General features: G+C 35.7%; 4 protein-coding genes, 1 long non-coding RNA gene and 1 pseudogene across 6 annotated transcripts; all 6 read right to left on the minus strand.

Annotated features, from left to right (window-relative positions):
• Positions 1-12: 12 nt before the first annotated feature.
• LOC109153059 (probable glutathione peroxidase 8) lies at positions 13-1,878 on the minus strand. 2 transcript variants are annotated; one of them, XM_019300808.1, is made up of 6 exons: positions 1,673-1,878; positions 1,142-1,218; positions 931-992; positions 675-793; positions 425-592; positions 13-324 (listed from the first exon to the last, which is right to left on the minus strand). In XM_019300808.1, exons 1-6 carry the CDS (start codon positions 1,724-1,726, stop codon positions 289-291), a joined length of 516 nt encoding a protein of 171 aa, XP_019156353.1. In that variant the 5' UTR covers positions 1,727-1,878; the 3' UTR covers positions 13-288. The 2 variants fall into 2 exon arrangements, with proteins under 2 accessions (XP_019156353.1, XP_019156354.1); XM_019300809.1 differs by having other exon boundaries at positions 1,142-1,528; positions 1,673-1,776.
• Positions 1,879-3,795: 1,917 nt separating this feature from the next.
• On the minus strand, positions 3,796-6,078 carry LOC109153060 (probable phospholipid hydroperoxide glutathione peroxidase). The gene is made up of 6 exons (XM_019300810.1): positions 5,810-6,078; positions 4,859-4,935; positions 4,684-4,745; positions 4,461-4,579; positions 4,208-4,375; positions 3,796-4,121 (listed from the first exon to the last, which is right to left on the minus strand). Exons 1-6 carry the CDS (start codon positions 5,858-5,860, stop codon positions 4,089-4,091), a joined length of 510 nt encoding a protein of 169 aa, XP_019156355.1. The 5' UTR covers positions 5,861-6,078; the 3' UTR covers positions 3,796-4,088.
• A 589-nt stretch (positions 6,079-6,667) lies between these two features.
• Positions 6,668-8,308, minus strand: LOC109152702 (xyloglucan-specific galacturonosyltransferase 1). Its single transcript, XM_019300355.1, has one exon. It carries the CDS (start codon positions 8,306-8,308, stop codon positions 6,668-6,670), a length of 1,641 nt encoding a protein of 546 aa, XP_019155900.1.
• Positions 8,309-9,941: 1,633 nt separating this feature from the next.
• Positions 9,942-10,400, minus strand: LOC109152703 (protein-lysine methyltransferase METTL21B-like). The gene has a single exon (XM_019300356.1). It carries the CDS (start codon positions 10,398-10,400, stop codon positions 9,942-9,944), a length of 459 nt encoding a protein of 152 aa, XP_019155901.1.
• A 70-nt stretch (positions 10,401-10,470) lies between these two features.
• LOC109152704 lies at positions 10,471-12,365 on the minus strand (annotated as a pseudogene).
• Positions 12,366-13,247: 882 nt separating this feature from the next.
• On the minus strand, positions 13,248-15,528 carry LOC109152864. Its single transcript, XR_002049426.1, has 7 exons — positions 15,262-15,528; positions 14,820-14,917; positions 14,704-14,730; positions 14,489-14,560; positions 14,121-14,173; positions 13,714-13,822; positions 13,248-13,562 (listed from the first exon to the last, which is right to left on the minus strand). It is a non-coding gene; the product is annotated as an uncharacterized LOC109152864 (long non-coding RNA).
• Between the last annotated feature and the right edge of the window lie 1,170 nt (positions 15,529-16,698).

A 16,698-nucleotide genomic window follows, 5' to 3' on the forward strand; every position in this document is an offset into this window, starting at 1 on the left:
CTCATTTTTTTATACTTTGGCATCATCAAGTCAAGTAGTAGTAGAAGAGGCATACATACTTCATAACTTCATATGTAAAATTGTGCACCGGTACATTAAAACATCACTTGCCTGTCACAATACACAAAGAAACCAAGAAGATTTTGCAAATCCAATCCAGAAGAACATTTGATTTGTGATTTTGATGCACTGCTAGTGTTGTATAGATTAGAGCATTTATACCACCAATCTGATGGAGAATGAATACTAAGATTTCCATGAAAGTGAGTGAGTAGCACATAGATCACACTATTCCTTTTTTCCTAGTAGTTTCTGTACATCTCTCTGCAATAATATCATCATGTTTGTTCAGTCAGTAATAACCAGGGAGGGTGTATGGTATGTATACAAATTAAAGAAGAAAAAGGTTTCAACTTTACTTTACCTCAATGGTAAGGGGTGATGTTGTGGGATAATAGCGATCGACAGGCTGCCCTCTCTGATCAACCAGAAACTTTGCAAAGTTCCACTGAATGTCATCTCCAAATATTCCCCACTTCCCTAATTTCATATACTTATAAAGGGGAGAAGCATTTTCACCATTCACTTCAATCTGCGCTAAAAAATCAGGCTTGTTATTTTGTTTGCATCACCAACACCGCCCGCAATCAAGCTTGTTTGTTATTTTGTTTTACCTTGCCAAAGACGGGGAACTCTGACTTGAAACGAGTGCAAACAAAATCTAATATCTGATCATTGCTTCCTGGTTCCTCCTCTCCAAACTGATTGCAGGGAAATGCTAGTATTTCCAGGCCTGCAATCAACTTGCACTTACTGAGTTCATCACCCTCGGCCTCAAAGCCACAGGAAAGAAATGAAATGCAAACTCAAAGATCACCGGTGATCTTGATACTAAACGTCATTAAATGAAAACAAACATGAAATGCAAACCTTGGTGTCTGTACTTCTCGTACAATTGATTGAGCTCAGTGTAGTTTGAGTTCGTCATCCCACTGAAAAATATCAGGGAAGCAAGTGAAGAAATGGGATTTTGGGGTACATATGAAAAAAGGAAGAGAGCCATATCAGATCAGAACAGAACAAACAAATTCTTTGGTGCCTTGTATGTTGAATAGACATACATATATACATACACACATACCACTTGGAAGCAACATTGACAATTAGGAGGACTTTTCCCTTATAGATGTTGAGATCTACATCGTTGCCTTTCGCATCCTGCAAAATAACACTACCCATCCATCACCTGCTGCATTATTTCCCTCCCTAAGCTAAGTAGTCAAAGACATGATGAAACTAAAAACACTTATTCTGTAGCTGCAGAACATCCATCAGACTGTCAAAACAAACAAGGGTAAATATATGCAACCAAAATCTATAATTCTTCATTTTGTTGCTGTCTTAAGTTAAAAGAAAGACATTTCTTGATTAATGATTATATGATTACACTTCCCCAGTTCAATTGTTTGTTGTAGCAAGCAATAAAAATGGTCCAGTTTCTAATGATATCGTCAGTAAGAATTTTTCCCTGTAAAAACACATTCTTGAACCAATCAAATTATATTCAAGGCGGACAAAGAACACAACATAATTATGAACAGTAATAGGAAAGTTTGATTTCAGTACTAGGCTAGGAAAACCTAAATAGAGACAAACATTGGCAGCTGCTAACCTTAACGATGAAGTCGTAGACAGATTCAGAAAGTTTGGTCAAATCGCTTGCCATCTCAATTTTCAATTGCGTTGGAGCTCAGAAATGTCGTGAACACCCAACTGTTGTCTGTGTTATAAAAACGACTTGGATTTTGGAGGCACCAAACATGCCTTTCTAACAAAATATTACATTATTACCTCCTTTGCCCTTGGGCCTGGACACCCAACTCGACAAGATGGTAGATGAGTAAATTAAGCTGTTTTGTATTTATAAATTCTAGTTTTTTAATTTTTTTTTTTGGAATACTAACTCTATTGTAATGTACTAACATAATATCTGTTCATAATTATTTTTTTCAACTAAAAAAAACACAAAGAGCCAATATCGCTTCCATTGGAGTTCGACCCCACAACGCCATTAGACCACAAAGTCCTTGGCAACGAAACTCTAGTTAGCTCAAAAATAGGTTGGCATGATTTTTTTTTTCTTTTTATCAAGTCCTGAGGAGACACCTATAAATATGCATCATACTTAATTACTCATACTCATTTTCATTTACACCAGCCCGGCCTAATTGAGAGACAACGAGAGGGGGTTCGAACTCCCAACCTCTCAAGGAATGAGAATGCACTCCCAACCTCTCTTACAGCACGTTTGGTTCACGTAATGAATTTGGAGGGAATATGAATGTTATTCAATAGGGAATGAAATAGGTAAGGAATAGAATAGGAATTGTATTCTATTGTTTGGTTGGCTGAAGGAATAGACTTTAGTAATTGTATTCCAGTGTTTGGTTGGTTAAAGGAATAGAAATGAAATATGTTTTAAAGACATAAATACCCTTATACAAAATAATAATAATAATAATAATGATGAATATGGTTATGATATACTGAATGTGGTTATGATATACTGAATGTTATATATATATATATATATATATATATATATATATATATATATATATATATATATATATATATATATATATATATATATATATATGGTAGGGTTCTAGTGAGAATATGTGCTTAGGTGAGAACATGAGAACACATCATGTGCATCCATCTAATATTTTTTAATGGTATATATTAGATTAAGTGTGTGCGAACGCGCATTAAATGTGTGCAAACACATTTAGTCGCGTTTGCACACATTTAGTGCGCGTTTGCACACACTTAATCTAATCTAGACCATTAAAATATTAGATGGATGCACACGATTTATTCTCACGTTCTCACCTAAGCAGATGTTCTCATATGATCTTAAATATATATATATATATATATATATATTTATTTATTTATATTTATATTTATATACATGTATATGCATGTATGTGTGAGAGAGAGAATAACAATAATAATAATAATAATAATAATAATAATAATTATTATTATTATTATTATTATTATTATTATTATTATTATTATTATACCAATACATATTTATATTTATATTTATTTTCCCACTTATCCCACATCGGTTGGAGAAGTGAGGAATGAAGTCTTAAGACTCCTTTCAAGGCTCCATAATTTCAATTGCAATGCTTATCCGCTAAGCAAGCTTGCAATGCCTATCCGCTAGGCATGCAGATGGGTAGGCTACTTAATTTAGGAGCCAAGACTCAATAATTAAGAAGTCTTATACAGGTAATTATATATATATATATATATATATATATATATATATATATATATATATATATATATATACACAAAAAAAATAATTTATTTAAATATATATTTATTGATAGGTTGATAGATAAAAATTATAATTAATTAAATATATACATTTATATAATACATTATAATTATTAAATAAATTTAAATATTATATAATGTGCAAAGGTTATTTTTGGTGTTTGTGATATAAAACTATTTCCAAGGGTATGAGAATAGCTAATACCAAGGCCTCCCTAGGAATGACTATTCACCTTGCGAAGGTAATAGCTCATTCCTAAGAATATTATTCCCATGACAAAATGATCCAACCAAACGATGGAATAGGTCTATTCCAAAGAATGTTATTACATTCCTGACCTATTCCATGAACCAAACATGCCATTAAAGAATGAGAATGCACGGTCACTCACGCCAACCAAGCTGGTTAGGTTGGCATGATATATAATTCATTAGAGTGCATCAAATATGAGGCCTTTGAATTTACAACAAAAGCTTGAGTAATTTCAAAAGAGCATTGTAAATCTATTTTTAAATAGACAATAAGCACAAAAAAGAGTTTCTTGTTTTCCCAGATAGCTTCATACAACATTGCTTTGTTACATCAACACACAGAACGACATTACTAGATTTCAGACAGCCTATGTTTGCTTATTGATAACAAAAGTACACAGCTTCAAATCTGCATTAATTCACAAATGCAGTTTATTCATGATGTTAATAATAGTAGCATAGGATCGCGGCAGGAACGCTTAAGATATCCCCAGCAGTTTCTTTATGTCCTTCTGCAGCAACACAGAGAAGCGAGATCCGTTTTAGCAAATTTTAGACGAAATAATTGATGGGTATTAGTGAACGAACATGGCTTTACCTCTATGCTTAACGGAGATGTGGTGGGAGCATAGCGATCGACAACCTTTCCATCTTTGTCAACGAGGAACTTGGAGAAATTCCACTTGATACTATCGCCAAAGAGTCCACCTTTGCTAGCCTTCAAGAACTTGTATATTGGAGCAGCATTGGATCCATTTACGTCAACCTAAATCCACCATGCATAAGATATAATGGTTTTGAATTTACAGAAATGCCTCGTGAAACTAAAAAAAGAAAGACAAACTTATTACCTTTTCAAAAATGGGAAATTCAGCCTTGAAGCGAGTACAAGCCCTCTGCATGATATCTTCATTGGTGCCAGGCTCTTGTGAGCCAAACTGGTTGCATGGAAATGCAAGAATCTCCAAACCTGTTCAAGAATCGTGACATTGCATAAAGAAAAGTTCCCATATAAGACCATTAGTTTTCCTAGATCTTTGGCCATGGAAACCTCAAAAAGAATTTAAGTCAAACCTTTATCCTTGTACTTCTGATATAACTGGTTCAACTCGGTGTAATTTGAGTTTGTCAGCCCACTGCATCAGAGGCAATATATATATATTAATGCAAATGCGTTTTAACTACAAGCTCTCACATACATTCCACCCTATGAAGGAGGAACAAAATTCTTAATTTACTCTCAGCATACCATTCTGATGCAACATTGACAATCAGTGTGACCTTGCCCTTGTAATCACTAAGGTTAACATCATTTCCTTTAGGATCCTGTAACATAAAAAAATGCAGCCACTCGCATTATGGAAGGATCGGAGGCCATTCAGGGACAACACTTTAATTACTCCAAGCGTCAAACCTTTAAAGCACAAGTGACAGATGCACTTTCCTCATTTCATCCACAAAACATAAAACAGACAAAGAACTACACAGTTATCACCAAAAGTCTAAAACAAACAAAAATATTACAACTATCCCGAAGGCAAAAAAAAAAAAGAGAAAAAGAAAGCAAGGTACTTTTTTGAACTTTCTGTCACAATTGAACCATGTCAACCAACCACTTGAACTGTACAGAGGTAAAGAACATTAAAAAAAATTCAAATGGAGATGAAATGCTGCATTTCAATGCTCTCCTCAAAGCTTAATAGCAACAATTTGCTTCCTTGTAAGCAAAAGTAGAAGCCTACTAATCATAAATCTCTATAAATCAAACAAATTCCTTTTAATTAAAATCTAAGAATAAAATTTCACAAGTCTCAACTCCCCCTCAGTTTCCCTTTTCTTGCTACTAGCTGGAAAGCTAGACCTGTGGCGAATATTGACAAGAATTGGTTAAAATTGTTATAATAGGCTTTTTAACACGAAAGATTAACTATTAAGCCTATATATACACTCACACAGATGAGCATATTATCTATGATATATTAAAGTTCTCAACTTTAGCCAGATTCGACCTTTATAATCAAAGAACGGTAAGAAATTTGAAAAAAGAAAAATCTTTTACAAGTCCAATTCCATTAAAGAGCCAAAACATAATACCCCAAGTCCATACGAACCAATAGAAGCACAGCACTCGAGATTCACAGATGCGGTAAAGCAAATACTCAAACAGAAAGGAAAAAAAGAGCTTAAAAAGGGGGCAAACCTTAACAGTGAAGTCGTAGACTGACTGAGGGTTGCTGGATTCTGCGGCCATGGTTTGATCGGATCTCAAAGATACAGGAGGGGCGAGCTTTGTTGGGGCAGATTAGATTCAAAGAAATTGAGGAAGATGAAGTGGGTTCGATGGGTCGACAAACAAATTAAAGCACGAATCTTTATAAGGACGACGGAGAGACAACGTGTTTGTTATATAAACGCGAACTGGGTTTTGACTTTTTTTGCGCCGAAATTTACACGGATGAGAACGGATTCATTAGTTCTGTTACATTCTGGTTCGTTCTTCTAGAGACAATTCACCGTGAATGCTATTGAATTTGGTCATCAATGACGTATATATCACATTCAAAATCAGTAATTTTAGTATGTATAAATGTGAACAAAAATTAACTTTAATGACCAAAGTATTTACCTTAGGAGTAGAATGGATTGAATTTTAATCCCACTATATAAAATTTAACGCATTCAACATTATTTTCTAATTCAAAATATTATATAAACCTTTTCACATATAATAACTTATTTTATATTTAAAAATAGTTCAATTAATTTTGTCGATCAGTTAATTTTAAGACACAACTTAAAACATTCATTTTGCATTGTCATATTGTTTAACTTATAAACATCTCAACTAAAATGAGATCAGATAGAGTAACATAATATATGAATGTGCACTTCTCCTTAATTATCAAGATCAATTGAAAACCGGCCATCATCTATAAATTGAATGTGTTGAATATATCTTGTCCACAAAATAAAATTTGTTTAAAAAAAAATATAATATATAGTCCTACATTTAATATATATATTTTGCTAAAATTAATACAAAAAGGGTAGCATGTAGCTATCCATCCAATCTATTCACTCTCTCAAATAGGTTGTTCATTGTTATGGAAAATGCATCCTTAAATTTGTGGAGCTTAGAATTAGGATCTCTATACACCAATCCAGGTAATAGTTCATAAACTATATATCTCCTCATGTTTTCCCTTTCCTTGACACCAATTTCTGCTAATCTTTCCACCACATTCACCTTCATGTCTCTAACATCTGCTTGATCGATGAGCACTGAGTATTTTTTGTGGTCTTGGGGCAGATGCCATGGATACTGATAGTATGCTGTAAAGGGATCAAACAGGACAGGGATACAACCTGCGACGAGAGAGTCGAAGACTGATTTTCGGGTGGGGCTGTCGCCCGGAGGTTGCAGGCAGAATTCAGATTCCATGAAGAGGTTAATGATGGATTCCGGGTGATCACATCCGCCGGAGCCCCGCGCGCAATCCAAGAACCTGCACTTTTCATGGTTTATGGTGCATTGTTTGATTAGGATTGATCTTATGTTTCCCGGGGAACCTGGCCTGGCGGCTCCGGCAAAGCTCACCAGGCTTCTCCGGTTAGAGGTGATGGTTTTGTGCTGCCATGAAATGATATCCTCGTCGGATTGTGGATGGAAGTAGGTGGGGTGTGGGACTCCGATGTCGTTTAAATGCCAGGGTTGCCGTTCGATCAAGAGCTTCATCGGATTCTGCATTTCATCAAGCTCCAAAAATCTGCTTCCCCAATTATATCCATCTTTTCGTCTGAAATCCCAGGAAATTTTTCCCAGAACGAACACGTGATCTTTCCCTGATTTCTTGAACCAGGCGGGCTGCGATTCCAGCCATCTCACCAGCTCCAACCCCAGAGAGTCTTTGAGAGCGTGAGAGACATTATTCTTGAAATGCCAGCGCAGGATGTCGAGGCCGCCATAGAAGGGCACGTAAAACAGCTTTGCTTCGTTCTGATTGTAGACTCTGCAAGGATGGTTGAGGAGTAGAGAATGGAAAATGAACTCCAGTGAATACTGATGAGTCTGGTACCACCCTCTGCCAAGCTTCTCTATGGGCTCTCCCATGGCTCCGTTGTTGAAATACTTACAGAGATTTTCCCAGGGCATCATGTCACCGCACTGGGATACCAAATCTTTGTTGAACTTTGCAGGCAATTCATACACATAAACTCCCCCGCGATCACTGCAGGTTGAGGTTGATTCACTGGACCACGATCGCTGCTCTGCTATCAGCTCCTCAATAATCCTATAAGCACCCTCCTCCAACTTCTCATTATTCCCACTTCTGAAAGTGAGAACTTGATTCCCAGCCACTGCAGGATTATTATTTTTCTCATCATTATCTGTTCCATTATTGACAGGTGCAGGGAGTTGAAGGGCGATATTGGGTTGAGTGCCGGCTGAGATGCAGTAGACGTTGTGGAGCTTTCGGGCGGAAACGCAGACGTGAAGTAAGTTGCCAGAAATAATGGTGGTAGATGAAGACCATAGGAAGATGAGAATGAGGATGAGAATTGCGGCGGAAGGGAGACGACGGAGCAGGAGGAGGAAAACACTACTACTAGGGCTGATGAATTCTTGTTGTTGGGGTTTTGGTTTCTTGGAAATTAGCAGCCTGGATTTCTTCTTAACAGCAGCGGCAGCGACTGCCATGGCTAATTAACTAGTTTGTGGTTATGCATCCTAATTCAATTCAGTCGTGCAATTTATAAGCCGGTATGTGCAGTGCAGGGATCGAATATGATATGCCCCTAAACATGGTAGCACGTAGTCTAGTAACATGCAACTAACTTTCATCTCATCTGAATCATCGAGTCCACGTTTCTCATCTATCTGTCCTTCCAGTTCCATTGCACGACAATTATTTTAATTACGTCAAACTTTTCATTTTTCAAGGTACAAACTACACACAACCTGAGGTACGGTCAACCTTTCACCAACCAAATTGTGAATTAATTGTGCATGAATATATGCACCCAACATCCCAATGACATTGATCTGGTGGCACAAAGCCACAAAGTACCAAGTAGCTTGTGATCTATTAATATCTGATTGCTCCTGAGGTGGGAGGTCTAAGGTTCGAGCTTTGATGTAGGCATAAATTGTATAGAATGAACAATTCATTATTTCAATCACCGAGATACAATACCCGAATTAACATATGTTATACACTCATTTGCTACTCTACCTTCTACCTACACTCAATAGGGAAAATGTTTTACAAGAAAAAAAAATTTAAATTTTTTCTCCTCTCCAACTCTTAGAAACTTTTAGAAGAATAAATCTTTTGAAATTGCTAAGTCTCTTTTCTAGATAGAACTTATAAATCTTTTGAAATTGTTAAGTCTCTTTTCTAGATGAAACTTTGAAGAATTTCTTTGTATTGGTCTTTCTCTCTTAATTTTCGAATATCAGCTCTTGTTGTATGTTTCTTATTATTATTATTATTTTTTTTTTCTTCTTCAAGTCTTCATCTTTATTTATAGTTGAAGACTTGAAGTTTGAAATTGTCCGTTGGGGTTAAACAATTTTAAATTCAAATTTGAACTTAATATGATGATAGTGATTTGATGTGTTAAAATTTGACTTTCTTGATTATATGTTCACAATTTACCTTTTAAAAATTCACAATTTGTGATAACCATGTATTGTATTCACAAGTTCTCAAAACTTAAAAACACAATTTATATTCTAAATATTCACAATTTCAATACTAAAAGCACACAATTTAGCGGATTTTTGGTAGCGGATTTTTTTTTTTTTTCACATACATCAATAATTCAAATATTCATAAAATTAATTGAATATTTTACAAGTGTGATCGTACAATCACTGGATTGTTACTGGTAGCATCTCCGTCCTATCCAGTTTTTTTGGCGGCCTGTCATTCTTCAAGGAAAGAGAGCTACAGACAACACTCACCGACGAGGCAGCCATGGCTGCTCCGGCGATCCACGGAGGTAAGCAGAAGCCGGTAGACGGAAAAAGAACCCCTGCGGCTATTGGAATTCCCAGGAGATTGTAACCCAAAGACCACAAGTAGTTCAAACGGATACGAGAAAAGGGAGTTAATAACCAAAATGGTCCCTCGACTATGCCGTAATTACCAATTTGGTCCTCGACTATCATTCTTACACGATTTAGTCCTTAACTATGTAAAATTTATCCAATTTGATCCTTAGTTAAATTTTTTGTTTATTGAACGTTAAAATTGAGGGCAAAATTGTCATTCTTGGTGCTTTCTTCCTCCTCCCTATTAAACAACGCCAACTATGCAACCAGAACGTTAAAATTGAGGGCAATGGTTTTCCAGAACTTCGGAGTTGAGGTCAACGTTGAGTTGAATATTGGGAAGGACGTGAGGGAGGTCCGTAACGGTAACGCTAGCCCCTAGTGTCGCCGCCGCGGCTATTCCCACCACGCCAATGCCGGAACCGAGCTCCAGTATACGGAGGCGCTTTCCAGCGCCTCGAACCGCGAGCAAGGCAGAAAGGCTAGGATGAGGGTGAAATCGGCCATCGAGGAGATTAACGAGAGTGGCGGCCGCGAGCCAGAGCTGGAAGGTAAGGCCCTGAGAAGGGAGTTGCCTGATGGATATGGAGGAGTGGATTGATTGCAGATTGTAGCGTTGATGTTGAAGAGGAACCGATTCAATGTTTCCTTCTTCTCTTGGGAGGAGCATTGTGAAGGAGTTGACCTCGTCGGAATCTTCTCCGTCATGGGGGTGGTTACTCTGGTCAGTCATGGTCGCTCCATCGGCGCTCGATTTGTTTTTATTTTTTATTTTTTGGAATAAACACGAAAAAGATGGATTAATTGCACATGACAAACCATTTGCATCAACTGGTTCCTTGAGACTTTCATCATTGAATGAATGTATGAAAAAATATATCAGAGTTGGCTATTCTTCATGCCTTTGCGGTGGGATCTTTACGGACTGCAGTATTGGCCTGTTTGGAAAGATAAGCTTCATATAATTCTACAACAAGCCTGGGATCCTTCTCCACCAGTTCTTTGTATTCTTCTCGCTTGCTCAGCTTGTCCATGTTGTCCATGATCAATGCCAACGCTGCATCGAACAAGTTCTTTGTATTGTGCTGGTGAGCAAAAGCAAAGTTTACAAGTGAGTTCTCCTAGTTCAGCTTCGATATTATAAACTTCTCACATAAGGTCTTGAGATGTTTTACTTGGTACTTTTCAGCCAAAATAGAAGGTCAAAAGCCATGTTCAGATGTTCTCATCTAGGCATGCTTCGGCAGTGTACAAATAATTCACAAAGGCTCGAAGAGCATCATATGATACATCACTAATTTTAATTGTGCCGCTCAAGCTTTCTTCCATCTCATTTTCAAGCATTGCTCTGAATACTGGGGACCGACTCGCCAGAACAGCGCGATGGGCCGGTACGGGAACGGAATGTAGGTCGTTCTTGGCGGATTGGTCGTTGGAGGCGACCAAAACGACGTTGGAGAAACAAGGAGTGGAAGATTGAGGGTGGTGCGGAAAGGAGAGGTGAAGGGGATGATCGGGCAGGGCCCAGAATCTGAGAAAGTTGACTTTGGTCTTGAGGTCTTCGATCTCCCTCTTGAGCTCCTCCTCTGTCTCGCTAGCCTCCTCGTAGCACTCCCGGCAGGTTCCAGCGTCGCGAGCGCAATACTCCTCTTACGACATGCACTTCATCCTCGTCGACTCCGGAGATTCTTCTTCTTCCTCGTCCTCTTCATCCTCGTTTACGTCGCCGAATTCCATTGAGGGCGTCGATGATCGCCGCCTGTGGGGTGTTGCGGAACCCTCAACAAGTAAATATCATTGGGGTTGTGGGGCTTCTATTTTCGTTTTTAGAAAAAAGAACAAAATAAAATTATATATATACTGTATTTGGAGATATCACTCGGGTGTAGTGGTGAGTCTGAACTAGTGTTGCGCATGGTTGGCATTGTTTAGTAGCGAGAAGGAAAAAAGTTTGTAGAATGACAATTTTGCCCTCAATTTTAACATTCAATAAACAGAAAATTTGACTAAGGACTAAATTGGATAAATTTTACATAGTTGAGGACTAAATTATGTAAGAATAATAGTCGAGGACCAAATTGATAATTACGACATAGTCGCGGGACCATTTTGGTTATTAACTCGAGAAAAGGTTTTGTGGGAGATTGTAACCCAAAGACCACAACCAATCTAATTTTGATTTGTTTAGTCTAAAGGACAATTGCTTGGGCCCAACTCATCAATTTTGGCAAATTATTATATGGACCATGATTCACATAGTGTTGTATGGATCATAAAAGAAAGTATATTTTTAATGTATTAAAAATATATTATTTGTGTACTGAATGTATATTATATAAAATAATATACATTTAGTATTCAAATAATGTACTTTTCATGAATACAAAGTACATTTTTAATATATTAAAAATACATTTTTTGGTGTACTAACTATACATTATTTTGTAGTATATAAAATATGATTAATGCAACTTGTGTAGATCGTGGTCCACACAATACTGATTGATCAATTTTGTCTATAGACGTATTATAGTATCACTCATTCATCCAATTTGTAATTCGTAGCTTTAATTTATTAGAGTCAAATGAATACGTACACTTCCACGATACATATATATGACATTAATATATGTTTGTAATTCGATCGTAGCTTTAATTTATTAGAGTCAAATTACATTAATATAATTCCACAATACATGACCTTAATTATAAGCTATAATCTACTAATGTTTAAAAAAAAATAATATTACAGACATAAATGTCCAACTCAATTAACGAGGCTTGGTACCGGTGTGAGGTTGATCACTTGGCATAGTCACCGGTTGGAGGTTAAGTCAATTAAATACCCGAACAAAATGAGTTAAACTTTATTCAATACAACTATTAGATGGTCACTGTTATTACATATGAAAAACTCACAACTCATACAACAAATTAATTAAACAATATAATTACATTTGTTAATGATATATAAATAGTTTACAAGTTATCATGTTCAAACAACATATTGTGCTTGCCGCACTAAATACATACATGAATCATCTTGTACTCAATACAATTTGTAATCAACTTAACAACTAATACTATCACACCTTTAATCGTTTAAATATATATACGAAGAAGAAGAAGAAAAAAAACTCATACACTACTGGAAATCTCGCGTTCGGAAAACGCGATATATTGGTCGGAAACGTGGTTTCCGTCCAACATACCGACCAAAAGGAACGTTCGGAAAAACCTTTGTCGCAAATTCCGTCCAATTATGATTTTTGGTCGGAAATAGCGTCCAACGAACAAAAATTGGACGGAAATTCCGGAGAATAACCCACCATTCTTAAAACGTGGGAATTTCCGTCCAACTACGTGCATTGGTCAGAAATTCCGTCCAACTACGTGTGTTGGTCGAAAATTCCGACGCAACATTGGACGGAAAACTCGCATATTATATTTTGTTATTTTCCTTCCAACTGTTGGTAGGAAAATCCTAAATCATATGAAATTTTTTTATTATTTTTATATTACCATAAATTTATTTATACATGTTGTTAATAAATTATATGTCTTGAACAAATTAATGGACACACTAAATTTCAAATTGAAAATATATTTAAACATCAAAATTATGTACAACAAAATTTATGGTCATGTCTATAGTACTTCCAACAACGAACTATTACCATAAGCCAAAAAAAATCAAAAATATATACTACTTAATTATCCTCACTACACCCAAATAAGCCTTCAAATTCAGCACTGCTTCAATGGCTTTGATCAATGCAGCATCCACAGCTTTCTATTTCAATGACTTTGATCAGTGCATGGTGACTCAAGAACTGCATAGAGAAACCACATCGTTCATTGTTTCCACATTTTCTGTTCATGTCCCGACAACAAGCTGAGAACAAACAAACAAGGTAAAAGTTACTAATAAAGCTAGCTATTGAGAATACTTCAGTCCTACTGTCAGGTAAAAGCAAAAACATAAGAAAATTGGGAACATTAAAAAATAATGAAGTTTCAGGAGGAGAACACAGTAAAAAATATACCTGAATTTTGCACCATTCTTTGTGGTGGAAGGTAGCCTTGTCAGTCTTTTAGAAGAAACAGATTCTTTAATGTTGAGATTCAAGTGGTGCATCTCATTATCAGAAATGCCTGCAATAATTCATTTTCTCTTATATATGTGTAAGAAGATAGAGAGAAACCATTGCAGCTATGAAAACATAGCAGTTGATTTGAATGTCTGTTTTACCATTGCCATAACAAGTTATAGCTATTCACTTTAGATAAAGAGTCACTGGCATTATTGGCAAAAGAGCAATAGATCAGTTTATAAATTACTTTCAAACTACAAAAAGTGCAGGAACATACGATTGATGAGAATAGCAATGTTAAGGTAATTTTGATGCAAATAAAATTGATAAGAAAAGGATTAATAAAAAGAAACCCTCACCTTATCCCCTGGCCTTAGGAAAGCAAACAAAGCACAAGTGATAGCATGAGTACCTGAGAAGATAGGGCAATCACATTTATAATTAAAGATCACAGTAGTTGTCAAGCTTGATATATGTTGGTCTAATATATATAATCAAATCACTACTTTCATATCATTAATTTACTATCCTTTCACGTTGTAACATGATCCTCTTTCACAATTAGCAATGAATCAAAGATATTATAAAATGTCCAACTATCATATTTAGCAGAAACAGTATAATAGAATAAACAACAACTAACTTCATTTTAGATCATTCATTAGTATGCTTGTAGTATTGCCTTGCGGCAATTTCCGTTATAAACAATTTTCAATCTATAAATTACCTGTAAAGTAAAGACTGTGATAATTATAGACAAAGTAAGAGTGCTCTCCATGGTGTTGAAAGCAACATCCATCTTTATTCCAATGATCCATGCCACAATTACAGTTAAGGGAATCAGCAGATTGAACATTAGACGCAAAATTAATTTTTATTTATAAATTAAAACATTCTCTAATTCATGTTCATATTTTTTGTTTAAAATAAGATGAAACTCACAGAAATCCCCCAAGACCCTGATGCAGCCTGTCCAAAATACAAACAAAAGAATTCAGAAAATATCTAAATCCACAAACAAAAGATTTGATTACTTCATTTCGTTCAACTTCCAATACCTCATCACTGGCTTGTTCATTCACCTACATAGCAATTGCTCTTTAAGCTTCACCAACATCTTATCAAGAAGTTGCAACTTGCCAGAAGATTCAAATAGCTGCTTGTTATACAAATACAAGTGACAGAAAGATAAATTAAGTTGAATAGAAAAAAACATGGCAATCTTAAGGTTAATCATTGGTGTATTAACCTGTACGTCCAAACTTTAAGTGCCACAATATAAATTTATAATACATGGAGATGCAGAGACAAACTAATCAGCCAATCACAGGATTAATGAGCTCAAACATTGCAATAATGAGTACAATACATTACAACAACTTATTATAATTCATATGATATATATTTAGGAATTTAGGGCTTAATAAAATTAGGATTTAGGGATAAATGGAATTAAGAATTCAGGGATTAGGGTTAAGGATTTAGAGAAATAGAACTAACCTATATTAGAGACGGCGGCGACGTACGAAGTAGCTGCGGCGGTTAAGACCGATAAAAAAATTCATCGACGAAACAACCGGCGTGCACTTCTGCTGGCGGGAAGATGTTGCAGCGATCGATTTGAGGTGCGGCATGAGGAGCTGAGTGGGAACGGTGCGGCAACGGCGATGAGCGACGGGCGAGGGCAACGACGAAAGGCGAAGAGCGACGGCGGTTAGTGACGATGGAGAAGGTGGAGGGATTTTGAATTTTGATGGAGAGGGTTGCTCTGTTTGCTGCTGTGGAAAAGTAGAGGAGATGCCAAATATTTTAACTTCCCGCTCCTTAGGTTATTTTTTGTATCGAAATATTTTAATTTTAATTTTCAGTCCAACATTTTGTTGGACAGAAATTAAAATACCTAACATTTTCACACTTTACCTGTTAGTCCATTCAAATTTACCGACCAATATTATAGGTTGGATAGAATTTACTTCCAACAATCGATGTTGGACGGAATTTCAGTCCAACATTATTGCGTTGGACGGAAGTTCTGATCAATTTTTCGTCCAATCATCTTTAACGATGGAAAGTTGAGATTTTTAATAAATTACCGACCAACATTATATTGAACGGAAATGTTGGTCGGAAATGGCGAGAATTCCAGCAGTGATACATTGCATGCATGAGACTTTTTTTTAATGGAACCAAAGTCCTCCAGGTGGTCTGATTTTACGATGGGCAATGACATTGATAGCTTTGGAGGGTTAATTTGTGTTGTATATATGTGTTTAGACTTCATGGATGCACCTCCACGTGTATGTGGATGGGTGCATTATGCAATATATACCATGTTTAAAACAACAATAAACTTCCGAACACTATGAAACACAAACAACTACCAAATATTTTAAGCTCACTTGACCTACAAGATAGATTTTTTTATATGCTTTAATTTATTAACATGCATATGTAACTTCTACATATCATGCTATATATTCGAGATTCCCTTATAAATTAAAATTGATATATACTACTTAAAAATTATCGCACCGCAAGAAAAATCAAATTTATCAAAGAAAAATGTATAGATAAATTATTGAAATATGTAGATATTTAATTTACCAAAAGATTTTCACGAGTAAAATATTGAAGTTCATAAGCATTTAATATGTTAGTATTTTACTATTTTCTTGTAGTGTCGAAGAAATATCCCATCAACAAAAATATTAAGAAATTACATAACTTTTATGAAAAAAAATTGAGATGATATATGGTTGTCTTCTTTTCTTTCTCTGTTTTCTTGAATGAAATAGATATAAATATATAATAATGCATATATAAATGGTGTATTATATTATTTAATATAACGTAATTTATGACAATTATAATGTTATAGTTTTGTATTCATGTATTACTCAAAAATTGATTGACCCTTTAATTTAATTACAAGTAGTT

This window comes from Ipomoea nil, unplaced genomic scaffold (genome assembly GCF_001879475.1).
Source record: "Ipomoea nil cultivar Tokyo-kokei standard unplaced genomic scaffold, Asagao_1.1 scaffold2480, whole genome shotgun sequence".
Taxonomy (NCBI): Eukaryota; Viridiplantae; Streptophyta; class Magnoliopsida; order Solanales; family Convolvulaceae; genus Ipomoea; species Ipomoea nil.

Excerpts from the sequence above, each read along its gene's own strand:
- LOC109153060 (XM_019300810.1), bottom strand. The coding sequence starts at position 5,860 with ATGGCCGCAGAATCCAGCAACCCTCAGTCAGTCTACGACTTCACTGTT. Across the intron at positions 4,580-4,683 it reads TCAGAAGTACAAGGATAAAG|GTTTGGAGATTCTTGCATTT; the intron begins GTTTGACTTAAA and ends ATTCTTGAACAG. Across the intron at positions 4,122-4,207 it reads CATCTCCGTTAAGCATAGAG|AAGGACATAAAGAAACTGCT; the intron begins GTAAAGCCATGT and ends GTGTTGCTGCAG.
- LOC109153059 (XM_019300808.1), bottom strand. The coding sequence starts at position 1,726 with ATGGCAAGCGATTTGACCAAACTTTCTGAATCTGTCTACGACTTCATC. Across the intron at positions 1,219-1,672 it reads TCTACGACTTCATCGTTAAG|GATGCGAAAGGCAACGATGT; the intron begins GTTAGCAGCTGC and ends GTTATTTTGCAG. Across the intron at positions 325-424 it reads CATCACCCCTTACCATTGAG|AGAGATGTACAGAAACTACT; the intron begins GTAAAGTAAAGT and ends ATATTATTGCAG.
- LOC109152702 (XM_019300355.1), bottom strand. The coding sequence starts at position 8,308 with ATGGCAGTCGCTGCCGCTGCTGTTAAGAAGAAATCCAGGCTGCTAATT.
- LOC109152703 (XM_019300356.1), bottom strand. The coding sequence starts at position 10,400 with ATGACTGACCAGAGTAACCACCCCCATGACGGAGAAGATTCCGACGAG.